The 18173-nt window shown below is 38.2% G+C and overlaps 1 protein-coding gene across 1 annotated transcript in view; it reads right to left on the bottom strand.

Annotated features, from left to right (window-relative positions):
* The window catches only part of LOC109210889 (ribonuclease P protein subunit p29), a 6268-nt gene extending 1906 nt beyond the window's left edge, over positions 1 to 4362 (bottom strand). The window contains exons 1-7 of the mRNA XM_019374396.1: positions 4332 to 4362; positions 3168 to 3203; positions 2993 to 3069; positions 2644 to 2906; positions 1629 to 1697; positions 1446 to 1504; positions 1077 to 1178 (exon numbers count right to left, since the gene is read on the bottom strand). Coding sequence (XP_019229941.1) covers positions 1077 to 1178; positions 1446 to 1504; positions 1629 to 1697; positions 2644 to 2891 — 478 coding nt within the window. The 5' untranslated portion in view covers positions 2892 to 2906; positions 2993 to 3069; positions 3168 to 3203; positions 4332 to 4362. The remainder of the gene's footprint in view (positions 1 to 1076; positions 1179 to 1445; positions 1505 to 1628; positions 1698 to 2643; positions 2907 to 2992; positions 3070 to 3167; positions 3204 to 4331) is intronic.

Here is an 18173-nt window from a genome sequence, read left to right as displayed (position 1 = left end):
AAATCCTAAAACTGAGAAGATTTGGCGCAAATAAAAAATCTATATACATGATAGGTTATGCAAACATGCAAAGAAATCAGGATTTTCACATACAAGGTTGAAGTTAGCTAGAATTATGATCCATGCCTATATTCCAGTACAGCTTACTTCTAAGACATTGCTCATTCATTCAAAACAGTAACTGATGAAGTAAAGGCCGCCGCTCTATTTTGATTTATATCAGAGATACTCTTCAGGATGTGAGAATCCGAGTTTTGGAACTAGAGACTTAATTAGCAAGCCTCTGAAAATGTCTCATTCATTCAGTAACTGATGAATTAAAGGTCACTGCTCCATATTGATTTATGGTAGACAGTCTTCAGGAAGTGAGAACAAGTTCTGGAACTACAGACTTAGTCAGCGAGCCACTGGAACTGTCTATAACATAATAAGAACCAGCTAATCTAAACAATATTTTGAAGGATATACAGAATTTACCAACAAAGGTGTATCAAGTAAAAGTTTCAGGTTGCAATGACAGCATAACTTGACGCGTGGCAACTCACAGCTAAATGAGAAGCCGAAAAACTAAGAATAGCTGAAATAAGGATAAGGTTGGACAAGAGAATTTATCAAATCCATTTCAATAAGAGTATTTATCAAATGAACCTGAGCTGAGGTAAGATTTCCAGAAAGCGAGTCAGGAAGGGTAACTATTCCTAAAATGTTTCTTTTAGAACAAGAGCAAATCTGCTAAGGTGCCAATTTTCCTGTGGATTCAAAATTGACATACAATCTAATAAAGCTAAAATGCGAATGGCACAAGTAGAGACGAAAACTACCAGAACTTGAGAAAACTGCGGCACTTGGTGTTTAATTCATTGCTTATCAAGGCGAGCGGCCCCAGCAAAAATTACGCAACCAAGACAGGAAAAGAAAATTAAAGAAAAGAGAAGACAGAAGCAGCAAGCGTCATAATTTATTCTATTCCAGTATTATTAGGGCTACTGAAAGTGGACTACAAAAGACATATTTGCTACTTCATAAGTTCATATAGCTAGTTACCAACGAAACGCAAAATTGAACAGGATATAAACCTTGGAATTTGTTGTCTTCTGTGATTATTCCAAATGTTTCTATGGTCTCACGAATCATGATACCACGTACACCACTTAAGCCAGCTATTTTGCACTGAACAACTGCAGGAAATAAATACCATAATGTTTCAGAAACGAAGTTGTTATATTCTCTGTGTGCATGTGCCAGTGTGCAAGAGTTAAACACAGTGAATTCAATGGCTTTATATAAAGATAACCTCTTATTGTTATTTAGCTCATCACAAGAATGCTCAAGTCCTCGTAAAACATTAATGACAGGACAGATTCAGCGATAATAACACCGCATTCCTTAAAATAGTTTTGAAGGGTCTACCTAAAAGAGTTAAAGACGAGATTGCTTAGTTTTACCTAGAATTAGTGCACCATGTAAGTCTGCATTAAGGAGACATTGTGATAACTGATTTTTCCTGCAAGGCCAATACTGAGATGAGAGAGACATACAAGTCAATTGTTTAGCTGGATCACTAGAGGAAAAACATCTTTTCCGAAAAACTAATCCTTGAAAAAGAAGCAAGAAAACAAAAAGCCAACCCAATATTCTTCAGGAGTTTTGTTACATAGTCTTTCCACTTATCGTGCATTGGCTTGAAGATGTTATAGCTGCAGAAAAAGCCACAAAAGAGTCCTCAGAACAAGAGATGATCTGGGCAACACCAGAAACTGAATACATAATTTTGCTGCTCAAATCAATAGAGAAATAAAAGGCAAAAAGAACAGCAAAAGGGGAAAAAAGAACACCTAACCTATAAAAGAACAAATTAAAGCATGGAACTTAACTAGTAAATGTAAGAACAATGAAGGCCAAGCCAACACTGGATGCATATAAAAGTTGAAAGGGTATAAAATCCATGAGGTATCATCAACTATGAGTATCTAGAAATATTTGGCTCTATGTGACCCCACCATACACAAGCCCCAGAAAAGTATAATCTTTCAATGCTGAACAAGGTGAAGCATCCAACAACTAGGTTTGTCCCTAGAATCCTAGATGAGCAACATAGCTAAAAAGTCAAATAAGTAGACAGCTGAATTTGATCATTTGGAAGTTGGATTTTATGCAATGGAACCACACGGGTGTAAGATATCCATTTAGGCCTTTAACTTTCTAGATAAGCAATATCTACTGCAAGCAACACTAGGGATAGGTATTAGCAGCGTATTTCCTCGCGAGGATAACTGCAGATAATTACCACAGCAGACAGAGGACATATATCATATGCAACATGAGATTCAGTGTATCAGTTAATCTCTTAATCAAGAATCATCACACGAAAAGGTCATGTTACTAAGTTTTATTTACACCGAATTTTTCACTATATTAAAATAAATAAATACATAATCAAACCAAACTTAAATTTACAAACCACCATGAGGCTTCAACATTCAACTTTCAACATAGTGAGACTAATCTAGTCAAACAGAAGAAAAAAATACACACATTATACTGTAGCAAGTTGGATTTACACATAATTCCTCGTCGAGGACAGAAAGTTTTTAAAAGGCAAGGTAAAACTAATTTATTCAGGAAACAAAAAGCGCAACTCACTTGTGGAACTCTTGAGGCAAATCAAATGATCCAAACTTCTTATGTTGCTTCATGGACATATGTCTTTTAGATCTCTTTGACTGTCTCTGCGAAGCCCGAATACGAGCTCCAGAAGCAATGCTGCTTTTTTGTACAACATTATCAAGAAGAATCCAGTTATCAACTTTCACATTTTTTGACCCTTGCATATATTTCTGGGCTGAATCACCGTGTTGGAGAAGATCATGCAAAATATCATTAACAGTCATGATTTTACCAGAAATCTGCAACAAAGGGGATCGGTAATAAAGAAGCTATTAACTAATCATGCGCATTCTTGAAACATTATTTTGTTCACGTGTATTCTTACCTCAGTAGTAATTTTCAAAAGATTCTCGTCTACTGAATGAGAGAGCTGAAGGTATGCTGGATTATTCAGTTCGACATCTATGTTGCAGGATGAAATTTTAGCATCCTAGATTGGTCTCATATAAACCTTTCTACAGTCAACAATGCAAGAGAAGCATACAGAAGAAAGGTTGTACCTTGAGCAGATGTATGGCCAGAAAAAGATAAATAGCCTACAAATAAGCCCGGAAAATGTTTGGATGAGATACAAGAGGAAATCAAGTAGAGTGCCAACTATTACACTGTTTTTGGATGCCAAAAGTTAATTTAACTTATATTCCTGGAAAACGCCAGCTGTTACGCTGTTTTTGGATGCCAAAAGTCAGTTACGGATAATTCAAGTAGAATAAAGAGACAGAAAATTTAACAGATCAAAATTCCCTCATTTAGTTTGGCTTCCAAAGAAAATATTAAACAACACAATTAACTTTTTTTTATAAGTTTAAAAAATTACACAATAACTTCCGGACATAAAATAATTTGTACACAGTGAATTATAATGCAATTACAGCTGCTTTCTTTTGATATACCAGTTCCAATCACGTATAGAATTCAAAAACACAATTCCAATCAATGAGAAAGAACTACACATAGTAATTGCAAGTATGTTTCCTTCTTTTTAAATAACGGGACATCATGGTTTAGCAAGTTGTTCTGTTGTTGGATTCCACTATTGAAGAAAACTAATAGGCAGAGAGGAACACCTGGGAGCATGTGCACTAGGTTGGTCCTGAATAAGTGAAGAGCAAAACGGACTAACACCATGATTACTAAGTGATACACCATGACGAATGATACGATTTGTTGACCAGATGAAGGCTCTAGAGGATTTAAATCAAATTTAAATCCAATATTCTCACTGTTGCAACCAAAACTTCCTGGAAACCCTCATTATTCTTCCTCTTTCTTCTCCTTCCTTCATTTTATCCATCTAGAGAGTCTACCGGAAAGAGTCTCTATGTCTTCTTAAAGGTAGGGGTAAGGTCTGCGTACACACTAATCTTCTCAGACCCCACTTGTGGGTTTACATTGAGTTTGTTGTATATATGAGGGAATCATTTTCTTTAGTAATCAAAGTTCATCCTACAAAATTCCATTTACCCAAACACAACATTGGACATGCAAAATAAGTTCTTGTCCTCAGTTAGTTCGTCTAGACTTGCAACAAAGGGTGTCAGTAGCCAATGAATTGGATGCAAATCTTGAATACAACAATTCAAATCCCAAAAGAAATTAAAAATACTCAGTAATTTCTTCAAAACAGAGTTACCGGATACTTATCGGTGGGAGGTAGCATGTACCTGGTGGAATAGTCGAGATGAGCGCAAGCCGGTCTAGATACCAAAATTATATATATAAAAAAGAGTAGTTTGTCTCAACTTTCGGAGTTTTCTCAACTTTGAATACATCTCAATTCTAAAGGCATTAGGCAAAACACCAAGATCAGACTCTTCCTGCTCTGTTTTGCTTCCTCCAAGCTTAGATGATATAATGCAACCTCTGTCCCAAATGCATGTTGGAGTTTGAAATACAAGAGTCCACGCATCAAATTTTCAGCATGACATCCGAGATGCACTTAATACTAAATTAATTCTACACATACCACATCTAAATAAACTATATATACCACTAATTTAAGAATTCTTTAAAATTTTTGTAGTAAAATCGAAAATGGATTGACTCATCAAATGGCAATAGTGCCACAATAAATTGGAACAGCCTAAGGACTAGTATTTAACTAAGAAGACCGGTTCTTGGCTATGTTGCTCGGACTCTCCAAATATATTGCCAGGTGCGTGTGGGATCGTCCAAAAGTAGCGTATTTTTGGAGAGTCCACGCAACATAGGTTCTAGGTTATCCCAAATAAACACGCATCATCACAGATAAAGTTAAAGCTAAAGCCGACAACCCAACATCACTCCCCTCCATTGAACCTAAACAGATTAGCTGCTGAAATTCAACTTGAAATTTGTTTGACAAACAACAGAAGATTAACAAAGAATTGAACATAATTCCACTAAGTCCGCACAGTATACCTGGTTCAAACATACGGGTTAGCTGTTGCTCAAATAGTATATTTGTATTATATAAAAATATTAAATTAAGAATCCAGTTATTAGTAACCCAGAATACAGTTGAAATTCTGACTCCCTCGTTGAACTTCAAAGTCTCGATAATTTGCAGTAATTTGATAGACAAGCATAAAAAAAATATTGCGACTATATAGACAGCACGAATATAGAGGAGGAATATATTTAAAAAAAACAGTGAAACAAAGAGGGAAAGGTAAAAAAAGATGAAACTTTTTTGGGATGATATAGAAGTTGTCTTTGCCTTTGAAGAAGTAAGTCCAATGTTGTTTTCATCGACAGCAATTGTTGTTGTTGCGGTTGTTTAACCAAAAAACTGAATATTTGGTTAAAGCTAGAATTTAGGAGAGAAATGGGGTTACTGATAATCAAGAAATGAGAGACTTTGAGAACAACAATAAAGCAATGAATAAGTATATATTTCAGTATAATCGCAATGATATTTCGTGTCCTCCAGATGTTGAGACCTTCTCCTTTTATAGTTAATTCTAAAAGAAAGCGTAATGCCTTTGTCTTAATGAGACAATTACGAGCAATAAATGACATTAAAAGAAACGTTACTTAATCATTCCTATTAAATACAAATTCTCTAACGTATTTGGCATTTAATGCTGAATTTGGACTCTTTTACGCTATCAGATTCATGTCTTCAATTCCTTCTGATCTTCGAGCTTTAAATGACTCGAACAGGTACGAGTCTAATTTCATTTGAATAATAACTCGTGCTTTTAAGTATCTTCTCTCCCGAATCTGTTGTTGCTCGTGCCTTCTAACTGATTACCACGCTTTGACTATTTGACCGGTCCACGTGTCATGACACGTCATCTTCAATATTTAAATTCAGTTTTTTCCCAATACAGATAGTCCCCCCACTTTCCATTTATTTATCAATTAAATATTTGGGAAGTGGATCTTCATTAAAAAGGGAATTTTTGCCATAATCAATGCTATGACAGTACTAACGCTTCAGTTGTCTTTTCTATTTAATGCATTGCATACGTGTCACCTTCTCATTAGCTCTGCAATTCTGCAGCCTTTTTTCAAGGCTTCTTCAACTCCAGTATTCACGAAGTGATAGTTGCCTTTATTATAGGCTTTCTATCATTACACTTCTTAGTCTTTGACGGTTGCTTTTATATATAAACTTAACCCTTCTTTCACAAATTTTTACCAAATATTTCACTATTTACTCCTATTCACTTCTTCCTCTGTTCACATGTTTCTCTGTTCACATCTTTCTACCATGTCATCTTCGAATCCCAACCCTAGGAGAGTCCCAATTCTTGACAGTTTCCCCAATGCCCCTGTGAGACACAAAAGAGGTAGAGGAGGTAGGCTTCGTGGCCTAGGATCCATTCGTGGTAGTACCTCTGGTTCCATCACTCCTTCTTCTAGCTCTGGCACTATTTCTAGATAAGGCTGTATGGTGGGCCGGGCCCGGGCCTAAATGGGCTAAACAGGCCGGGCTAAGCGGGTCTGGGCTTAGCGGTCCCGGGCTTCACGATCCCGGGCTTCGTGGGCTCAACGGGTGGGACCAGCCCGTGACGGGCCTAAGCCCATATGGTCCTGGGCTAAATGGGCCGGGCTCGTGGGCTTAGCGGGCCTAACAGGCTTTTTTATTTCCGGGCTTTTTTTTAAAATTTTTTTTATTTAAGGCAATTTCTTGTAAACCATATATGTATGTATATATATAAATTGCTCTTATGCATGGCTATATAAATATATGTAGTATATATAATATAGAAATCTAATTATTAAAGTGCTTGACGAAAAAGTAAAATAACAAAACAATAGTAAAACTAAATTGGCATGCATAATAAATTAATAACAAAGTACAACATGAAGCATAAATACGTCTAATAATTTTAAAATAACACAAATTATTGAAAAATCTTAAAGAGAGAGAGAGCTGACACCTATCCTTCTTTAATTACTGAACCCTTGATTTCCACTGTTCGAAAAGATTGTCGTTGGAGAGATGACCTTCATATAGTTATTCCTAACCCAAACCAGAGAATATCTTCTTATAGGATTGGTTTTTCCTCTGTTTATACTTATCCCTTTACTTTGGGATTTATTCCTGCTATCGACTCAGTCATACTCGATTTCTATCGTTTTTTCAAAATTTGTTTGGCTCAAGTTGGCCCTCTCGTATGGAGAGCAGTAGCTTGTTTAAGGTATGTATCGGTAAAGGATGATGTTGATTTTACCTTTTCTCTTCTAATTCATCTTTACCACCCCAAGCTGTTCCGCAATGGTGTTTTTACCCTAACTGCAAGAAGTAAAAGGGTTTTGGTAAGCCCTGAAGATGATAAAGATCGAGGCTGGTACACCCGTTACGTTGCGGTACCCACGGTTGGTTTGGTGGGTGAATCAAATATTCCTTTTCCTGAAAAATGGAACCTTGCACGTAAGTATTTCTTCCTTACCATATCTGTTTCTTTTTTTAATTTCAACTCCTTTTCTAATTTCATTCTTTTTTGCTTTTTTGTAGCAACCATGGGAGATGTGGAACCCGTTCCTAATTTCCGTGGTTGGATAGATGCTATTTTGAAGGCCGTGCCTATGGAGGCCCGAACCTGGAAATCTATTTCCAACAAACATGGTTGGAAAGTAAAAACTCACGGTATGCGTCCCTTATTATTTCCCGTATGTTAAATTCTTTCCCCTCTTTTAACTTTTTATCCTTCTTTTTGTCAGGATTTGCTATTCGAGGAATGTCAGCTGAAGTAGCTATTGCCCTTCGAGCCTCTTTTGGTACTCCTCTTTCTTTGGAGAGAGCACAAGCTACGCTGTCAAAGAGGAAAGTTGTTGAAGAGGATTCTGAGGATGATGAAGATGAAGACACCTCTTTGATAGTTAGACCTAGAGCCAGGAGACGCATCATTTCCGAAGATGAAGCTGAAATTTCTCCTGCCCGTGCCTCCTCTCCTGTTAATATTGTTTCCGATGATGAAACCATTCCAAGGGACACCATTGAATCCACTCAACGTCTCTTCGTTGACGGTTTCGAAAGTGGTGAACTAGATTCGGTTTTAGATGAAGTTCCTCTTTCCTCCTCTATTCCTATTCCTTCTATTCCTTCTTTGGTTTCAAGTGCTTCTTTGCCCATTTTATTTGTTCCTGCTTCTTTGCCAATTTCTGCTCCCTTACCTGCTTCGACTCCTTCGACTCCTGTTATTTTCACCTCTTCTACCATTCCTCCTTCTATAGCTCCCCCTTCCTCTGTTCAGCATGCAGAGGAGGGTTCCAGTAGCAGAAGTTTGGCTATGAGGAGTGTAACACTCGAGGTTCTTGCTAATAACAGTCTTTTAAGGAAGTCTGGTGGAGCAGATGTCTGGCTTGAGCCTTTAATTGGAGATATTGAGATGAAGAAGATGGATAGTCACAGTTGCTTAACTTTGATGAATGACATAGTTCATTCTACGTTGAAGGTATTCTTCCTTTACTTTCTAATAAGTTTTTTTTATCTCTAGATTCTTATTTTCATGAGTTGTCTTTGTAGGCCAACCTTATTGGCACGGAATTGATGGGAAGAATTTCCCTTTTAGAAAAGAAGGCCCGTGAGTCTGATAAGACTATTCTCGAGGCTGAGAGGGTAGCTAAGGAAGCCCAACTGGAAGCAACTAATTGGAAGGAACAGTTTAAAAATGCTCAAGAAACGATAAAAGAATTGCAAGAAAGCAACCGTAACCTGGAGCAGCAAAAATGGACTCTGACTTCCAAATTAGCGGGAGCCAAAGGCTTCTTTTAGTAAAGCTGAGAAGGATAAGGAGCGCCTTGAGTGTTCCTTTTCAGAGCAGTTATCAAAGTCAAGTGAAGAAATCAGAGAACTTAAGGCACTCTTGAACAAGAAAGAAGAGTATGCAGGAGAGTTAGTACAAAACTTGACTCAAGCTCAAGCTGATTTGAAAATCTCCTCTGAGAAGGTTCATGCCTTAGAGAGTTCTCATGCCTCCCTTGAAGCTACCCTTGATTCCACTTTAGCTGAAAATCAAGTGTTAAAGAATGATCTTGCTATGTGGGAAAGGGATTATGAACTTCTTGAGGAGAAATTTAACATAGAGGTGAGTTGGGCTTTTCTAAACTCTCGTCGTGATGCTTTAACTGAGGCCAGTCAAGAAAACTTTGATTTAGAATCGGAATTGACCAAGGTTTTGAAAACCATTGAGATGACCCAACAACCACTTGACTTTCCTTTTCCAGCAGATGAAGCTCCCGTGGCTGAAGAATCTTTAAATGAAGAAGCCGCTGCTGTGGCAGTTGAAGTTGAAAATGCTGCAATTCCAGCTCCCGAGGGTGAAACTTCTATGATTCAGTCTGAGGAAGCTGAAGCTTCCGCGACTCTTGCTCCCCTCGATGAATCTAACACTTCAATCCCAGCTGAAACCACTCCTGTTGCTGTTTCTTCAGAAGTTACCGTTCCTGAAAGTGAAGCTGATATCACAACTTCTGATGTTGCAGCCCCTCAGTGACCAGTTTATGTTTTCAAACTTTATTTTTATTTGCTTTGTTAATTGGTGGGTTTATCCCTTGGTCAGTTTTTAAGGGATTTTTTGGAAAAGTCCCAGTTATCATAATGGGTACTGTATAACTTTTTTTTAGTGTACTAAGTTTTACTTAGTCTTTTTAACTATATCAAGAAGTTTATTAGTACTTCAATATGTTCTATTCTTGCCTTTTTCTTATCTATTTAGGACTTATAGAATAGTTTAGCATTTTTAAACTTTGAAAATNTGTTCTCATGAGTTTTATGAGGGTGACTCTGTTTGTTCTCACTGGAAAAAGAATACTATGATGTATGCTTATGCTGGGATTCCATAACCTCTGCTCGACACTTGTCTCTTGATTTACGTATCTATTTTCCGCACGTATCTGTTCTGTGTTCATTATACAGTCCCCCAAGTGTTTGAGCGGTGAAGTATGAAGCCTCGAGCACTTGTTTTTCCTCTTAGCTTGGTCCTTTTTCCTGAAACAGAAAAATTTGCGGGACTCGGAGGTGCGATTAGAGATGAAGACTGCCTAACCCGTGTGTATTTCCATCAGATTAATTGTAACCCTGGGCTGGGAATTTAAGAATATTCCATTTTGCCGTACAGGTCGTGACTCATCATTTGGCACGAGTTAGGGTTTTTGCCTAGCATCTAAAATCGTTAGTAAAATTATTAATGATTAAAAAATGAATTTTAACATAGAGATACCTGACCGTGGATACTTTTTTCAAAAGTAGTATCTTTTTAGATGAACTGCATTCCAATGTGAAGGAAGCACCTTCCCGTCCATTGTTTCCAACTCGTATGCTCCTTTTCCTGCAATATCTCGAACTCTGTAAGGTCCTTCCCATGTTGGACTCAGCTTTCCTGAATTAACAGCCTTTGTAGATTGGAACACCTTTTTAAGCACGAAGTCCCCAATTTTAAAGAATCTGAGTCGTGCTTTCCTGTTATAATATCGTTCAATTACTTGCTTTTGTGCCGCCATTCTTATTAGTGCAACTTCTCTTCTTCCTTCTAACAAATCGAGATTCACCCGCATCTCTTCATCATTTGATTCCTCCGTTGCTTGAACGTACCGTGTGCTTGGTTCTCCTATTTCTACTGGAATCAAAGCCTCCGCACCATAAACCATTAAAAATGGTGTTTCTCCCGTGCTTATTTTTGTCGTTGTACGATAAGCCCATAATACTCCGGGTAATACCTCAGGCCAATTACCTTTCGAATCCTGCAACCTTTTCTTCAAGTTGTTGATGATAACCTTATTCGTGGATTCCGCTTGTCCATTCCCCACTGGGTGATATGGTGTAGATGTTATCCTTTTAATCTGCTAACTTTGTAGAAATTCTATGATTTGGGCTCCTATGAATTGTGGTCCATTATCACACACGATTTCCTTTGGTACCCCAAAACGGCATATTATGTTTCTCCAAATGAAGTCTTTAACTTCTTTCTCCCGCACCTATTTAAATGCTCCTGCTTCTACCCATTTAGTGAAGTAATCTGTAAGCACAAGTAGGAACTTTACCAGACCTTTTGCTTGTGGCAATGGACCTACAATATCCATTCCCCATTTCATAAAGGGCCACGGAGCTATGACAGGGTGGAGTAACTCAGCTGGTCTATGCATATTATTGCCGTATCTTTGACATTTATCACATTTAGACACGAAATCGTTAGCTTCTTCTTCCATCTTGGGCCAATAATATCCTGCTCGAATCAATGTTTTTACTAGCGACCTCCCACCAGCGTGACTTCCGCAATGTCCTTCATGTATTTCCCTCATCACATATTCTGTTTGAGTAGGTCCGAGACACCTTGCTAATGGTCCACCGAACATCTTTCGATAAAGATTCCCTTGATGCAAACAATAACGAGCAGCTTTCTTGCGAAGTGCATGAGCCTTTGTTTTGTCAATAGGCACGGTTCCATGCTGTAAAAAAGCAAACAATTTCTTTCTCCAATCCCATGTAAAATGATTAAAATTTACCTCATTCTTATCAGGTTCGAGGACGGAATGAAATAGATGTATGACTGAAGCATTTGCATCATTTGCTACGTCTGCTGCAGACGCGAGGTTAGACAAAGCATCTGCTTCTGCATTCTCGTCTCTTGGGATCTGCATTACTTTCCAAGTTTGGAATTGTTTTATTAGCTCCCGTACCTTTTCAAGATATTCTTGCATTCGAGTTTCCCTGGCTGTATAAGTCCCCAGTATTTGATTAACCACAAGTTGAGAATCGCTCTTGATTATAATCTGTGATATGCCAAGTTCTCGTGCCAGTTCTAAACCTGCAATGACAGCTTCATACTCTGCTTCATTGTTAGTTATCGAATGACACTTTATAGCTTGTCTAATAGTTTCACCCGTGGTTGGTACGAGAACTATCCCTAAACCTACGCCTTTTACGTTAGATGAACCGTCAGTGAATAAAATCCAAGTCCCCGGGTTTGCACCATTAAAAACTTGTAATTCTTTTTCAGCTTCTAATTGCATCCCCTGACGGAAATCAGCTACGAATCAGCTAATACCTGAGATTTTATAGCAGTCCTAGGTTGATAAGTGATGTCGTACTCACTTAATTATATAGCCCATTTCGCTAATCTACCTGATAATTAATGTTTATGCAAAATATTTCGTAATGGAAAAGCAGTAACCACAGCAATGGGATGACATTGAAAGTAAGGTGTTAATTTTCTAGATGCCATAATCAAAGCAAGCGCTAATTTTTCTAGTAGCGGGTACCGTGTTTCTGCATCTAGCAAAGACTTGCTTACATAATAGATAGGAGATTGCTTACCTTGATCCTCCCGAACTAAAACAGCACTTACCGCAACTTCTGACATGGCAAGATAGATGAGTAACTTCTCTCCTACCTTTGGTTTCGCCAACAACGGTGGATTTGACAAATATACTTTCAGATTCTTAAGTGCTTGCTGACAATCTTCGTTCCATTCAAAATGATCCTGTTTCTTTAAAGCTGAGAAAAATTTGAAGCATTTTTCTGAAGACTTGGAAATGAATCTCCCCAGAGCTGTAATTCTCCCAGTTAGTCTTTGAACTTCTTTTTTACTCGTAAGTACATCTGGAATTTCTTCAATGGACTTAATCTGTGCAGGATTCACTTCAATTCCACGGTTAGAAACAAGAAAACCTAAAAATTTTCCTGATGCTCCAAATGCACATTTTTCTGGATTCAACTTCATATTATATTTTCGTAAAATTTTAAACGTATCAGATAGGTGCGATATATGATCTTCTGAATGTTGAGTTTTAACTAGCATATCATCTATATATACTTCCATGGTTTTACCTAAATGTTCTTGAAACATTTGGGTGACCAACCTTTGATACGCTGCACCTGCATTCTTAAGACCGAAAGGCATTACCTTAAGACTGAAAGGCATTACCTTGTAACAGTAAGTCCCCCTGTCTGTTATAAAAGAAGTTTTTTCTTCATCACCTGGATCCATCTTGATTTGATTATAGCCTGAATATGCATCTAAAAACTTAATAGCTCATGTCCTGCAGTAGCATCAATTAACTGGTCTATGTGCGGTAAAGGAAAGGAATCTTTTGGACAGGCTTTATTAAGGTCTGTGTAATCTACACAGACTCGCCACTTACCGTTCTTCTTAGGAACCACAACAGTATTAGCTAACCAGTTAGGATATTTTACCTCACGAATTGAACCAATTTTTAGTAACTTTTGAACTTCCTCTTGAATCACCTTATTTTTGAAAGTTCCTTGCTTTCTTTTCTTTTGCTTGACGGGAGGATATGATGGATCTTCATTCAACTTATGAGTCATGACTTCCGGTGGTATCCCTGTCATGTCAGAATGGGACCAAGCAAAACAGTCCGCGTTAGCTTTTAAAAATTCAATCAATTTACGTTTTACCTCCGGGCTAAGATTAGCGCCTATGTACACTTTTCTCTCGGGCTAATGTATAAATAACACCACGGCCTCTAGCTCTTCTATCGTTGTTTTGATGTTCTCATTCTCCTCCGGTTCTTGAATGGTATCAGGCCTTGAATCCAGATCTGTTTGCTTTTGCTCAGGTGAGGTTGTTTCCATGTTACCCTCACCTAAATTCTGTAATTGCTATTTGTCTTCACCTTTAACAGTTGAATCTGCAACGGAATTGATGCTTCTAGATGCTTGTTGATCGCCTCTGATTTGGCATATTCCCCATGGAGATGGGAATTTAATAACTTGATGTAAAGTTGAAGGAACAACTTCCATGTCATGAATCCATGGCCTCCCAAGAATCATATTGTAAGCCATTTCCATATCTACCACTTGAAATTTGGTATCTTTAACGACGCCTTCTGTGAATGTGGTAAGTATGGCCTCCCCTTTTGTCACAACACTAGAGTAATCAAATCCCGACAGAGTATGCGCCTTTGGGATTAATTTATCCTCCGCTTGCATCTCGCGCAATACCCGTATTAAAACAATATTTACAGAACTACCTGGATCAACCAAAACTCGTTTCACGTTAGTATCATGTACAAGTAAAGATATTACCAGTGCGTCGTTATGCGGAGTTATGAGTCCTTCGGCGTCTGCATTATTGAATATAACATTCTCCTCTTCCAGTACATGTCGAGGCCTCTTCCCGTGAGTAATCGTTACTTTAGAAACCTTGTTGGAAGCCGTATATGTTACACCATAAATATCTTCTCCCCTACTTATAACATTCACGGTTCTCTTGGGTGATGGGGGCTTTGGTGGCTCTTGCCTGTTTTTCATGTATGCTTGTTTACCTTTCTCACTGAACAACTCGGTAAGATACCCTTGTTTTAACAAATGATCAACTTCACCTTGTAGAAACCTGCAATCTGCTGTTTTATGCCCATGATCGTTATGAAATTCGCAACAATGATCAGGGTTTCGTCTGTTCGGATTTGATCGCATTTCCTTTGGCCATCGTACCTTATCTCCCATGCTCCTTAAAACAGCCACGATTTCAGAGGTGCTTACATTGAAGTTGTAACCACTGAACCTTGCCTTTAGACTTCCATCATCGTCTCGTGACCCGCGTGTGTTTCGATCATTCCCGAACCTTGATGAGGAGCCTGATTCCCTGTTCCTAGGTTTGTGATCGTACCTTTGATTATCTTGCCTTGATCGTGAGTCTTTCCCCGCAGGTCCCATGTATGGTTCGTACCTGTTTTTACCGGATCTCTTTTCATTTTCCACACGCCTTGAGCTTACCTTTTCTTCAGTTTTATGTCGTAAAATAATGTCTTCTTCAATCCTCATCTTTGTACTGTATCTGTTGTAGACATCATTCCACGTTGTTGCTGGGAATTCTCGAAGGCTTTCTTTGAGTCGCCTCGTGGCTTCTGAACTCTTCTCATTCAAATTACTAGCAAAGGCTATGGCTGCCCAATTGTCAGGTACTCGTGGCAACGTCATTCTTTCCCGTTGAAATCTATCTACAAACTCTCTAAGTAACTCCGAGTCTCCTTGCTTGATTTTGAAGATATCTTCCATTCGCTTTTCAACTTTTTGAGCTCCCGAGTGTGCTTTGATAAATAAATCTGCAAGCTCAGCAAACGAGTTTATAGAATTTTCGGGTAAAAGAGAATACCATGTTAAGGCTCCTTTAGTGAGTGTTTCACCGAATTTTTTGACCAAGACCGACTCAATTTCTTGCTTAGTCAAATCATTGCCCTTGACACATGTTGTGAATGCAGTAACGTGATCACGTGGGTCTGTTGTGCCATCATATTTCGAGATGTCAGGCATTTTGAACTTTTTAGGGATTGGAAGGGGAGCAACACTTGGTTTCCAAGGTTGTTGCGAGTATTTATCCACATCCACTCCTTTGATTACAGGGGGAACTCCAGGGATTTGCTTGATGCACTCATTTTGTTCCTTAAGCTATTTCTGCAAAGTTAGTACTAAATTTTACAAATGAGAATTATTTGAATTACCTGGTTCTCCTACCTGTGATTCACTGGGGGTTCCTCCATTTCCAGAATTAACAAGGCCAGAACAAGGATTCTCCAATGTATTGTTATTTGGCGTAGGTGTGGGTGGTGCAACAGGTAATCGACTAACTAGAGCTTGAAGAGCTTTGCTAACCCGTGCGTCAATTACTTTTTGTAAAGCGTCATCCGCTCCTTCAAAATATTCATATTGCTCTTGTTCAACAGCACGAGATTCAGGAGTAGGAGTGCCTTCACGAGATTGACGTGGTGAATTTTGAGGAGAAGGAACCACGTTAATGTTTTGTAAATCACCTTGATTTTGATGGATTTGATTTTCATGGTTTCCCAAGGTATTTTCACTGTTATTGTTGTTGTTGTTGTTTGACATGATGATAACAACAGATAAAATGTAATTTAAAAAGAATAGATTATCAGATTCCCAGTAACGGAACCAATTTGTTTAACCAAAAAACTGAATATTTGGTTAAAGCTAGAATTTAAGAGAGAAATCGGGTTACTGATAATCAAGAAATGAGAGACTTTGAGAACAACAATAAAGCAATGAATAAGTATATATTTCAGTCTAATCGCAATGATATTTCGTGTCCTCCAGATGTTGAGACCTTCTCCTTTTATAGTTAATTCTAAAAGAAAGTGTAATGCCTTTGTCTTAATGAGGCAATTACGAGCAATAAATGACATTAAAAGAAACGTTACTCAATCATTCCTATTAAATACAAATTCTCTAACGTATTTGGCATTTAATGCTGAATTTGGACTCTTTTACGCTATCAGATTCATGTCTTCAATTCCTTCTAATCTTCGAGCTTTAAATGACTCGAACAGGTACGAGTCTCATTTCATTTGAATAATAACTCGTGTCTTTAAGTATCTTCTCTCCCGTATCTGTTGTTGCTCGTGCCTTCTAACTGATTACCACGCTTTGATTATTTGACCGGTCCACGTGTCATGACACATCATCTTCAATATTTAAATTCAGTTTTTTCCCAATACAGTAGTAGCAACTGAAATTTTCTTGTTCTTGTGTTGCTGTAGCTGAAGCTCAGCTTTGGCTTGAGCAAATCTTCGCTGTAATGCCTCCATCGTTCGTTTCTTTTGCTCCTCAGCCATCGCCGGTGTAATAACCCCCTCTTCTGCTCGAGCTTTCTATTTGGTTATAATGTAACAACTGAGAGCGAAATAACAGAAAGAAAATTACGTGAGATAATTAGGAGAATGTTCGGTTAAAATAGCACGGTCTAGCCAGTTTTCGGACTGGTCATTCTGTTGAGAGTAGTAAGAGTGGAGTAGGGTAGTATTGTGTAAACTAACTTAAAATGATGGGTATATATGTTATTTGTAGAAGTTAGTAACTAACTTAGTAGTTAGTCTGTGTGTTAGTTCTATAATAGTAGCTTAGGGAGTTAACTAATACACTGTAATTCATTTTTCTCTAGAAGAAGAAGCTCTTAGCTCAATCCTCCATGATCGATCTTCTTCACTAAATTTGACATGGTATCAGAGCAATCGGCCATAAGTATGGTCGTCTAGAGTAATTTTACTGCTAGCTAGCTCTTCATCCGTGAATTTTGACAGAACTCAGCCATGGCAACTGTTGACAATGAATTACCAGAGAAATTGAGTCACAGTCACCCACTTTTTCTCAAATCAATTGACAATTTGGGAGCTGTGTTAATTTCTCTTCAGTTACGAGGACCGGAAAACTATTCTGTATGGAGTCGAGCGATGAGAATTGCAATCCTAGGTCGGAACAAGCTAGGGTTCATCGACGGCACCTGTAAAAAGGGAAGTTTTGGTACAAATCTCGTAGATCTTTGGGAGCGATGCAACGCATCGTTTTGTCATGGATCATGAATTGTGTTTCACTGGAATTACTCAGTGGCATCGTTTATTCTTCGAACGCCAGTGAAGTTTGGAAGGACTTGAAAGAGCGATTTGATAAGATAGATTGCTCGAGAATCTTCTAAATTCATAGAGAAATTGCAAAAATTAATCAAGGTACTCACTCGATATCCTCATATTTCTCAAAGATACGAGTACTCTGGGCAGAATTTGATAGTTTGGCCCCAGCTTTGGGATGTGATTGTGCAAAATCTGGTGAATCCGTGGCTTTTATGGAACGTTTGAAGATGCTACAATTTCTGATGGGACTTAATGAGTCATATGAACAGGCTCGTAGTCAAATACTTATGATGATTCCAGTACCTACAGTAAATAAGGCTTACTCAATGTTAATGGAACGTGAGAGTCAAAGAGCTATGTCCAATCCTCATGATTCAACTGAAAGAAGTGAAGTTGATGCACTAATGTCTACTAGGACTACTGGTGGTCAGTTTCGACCCAAGAAGAATTACAATCTCCAATGTGATTTTTGCAAAATGAAAGGGCACACTAGGGAGAATTGTTATAAGATAGTAGGATATCCAACTGATTTCAAGTCTAAAAGGAGAGGAGGATATGGTTCAGCTAACTCTGTAGTGTTGGGAGAAGGTGACTCATAGATGCAGGGGAACAGGAATGTACCAAACACACATGCTGAGAAGGGGAACTCCTCAGGTATGGAATGGGGCTTATGTTCACAGAGGAGCAATTCA

The sequence above is a fragment of the Nicotiana attenuata genome, chromosome 1, assembly GCF_001879085.1.
Source record: "Nicotiana attenuata strain UT chromosome 1, NIATTr2, whole genome shotgun sequence".
NCBI lineage: Eukaryota > Viridiplantae > Streptophyta > Magnoliopsida > Solanales > Solanaceae > Nicotiana > Nicotiana attenuata.
The sequence above is the reverse complement of the archived record's forward strand: the minus strand, read 5'-3'. Positions and strand labels throughout refer to the sequence as shown.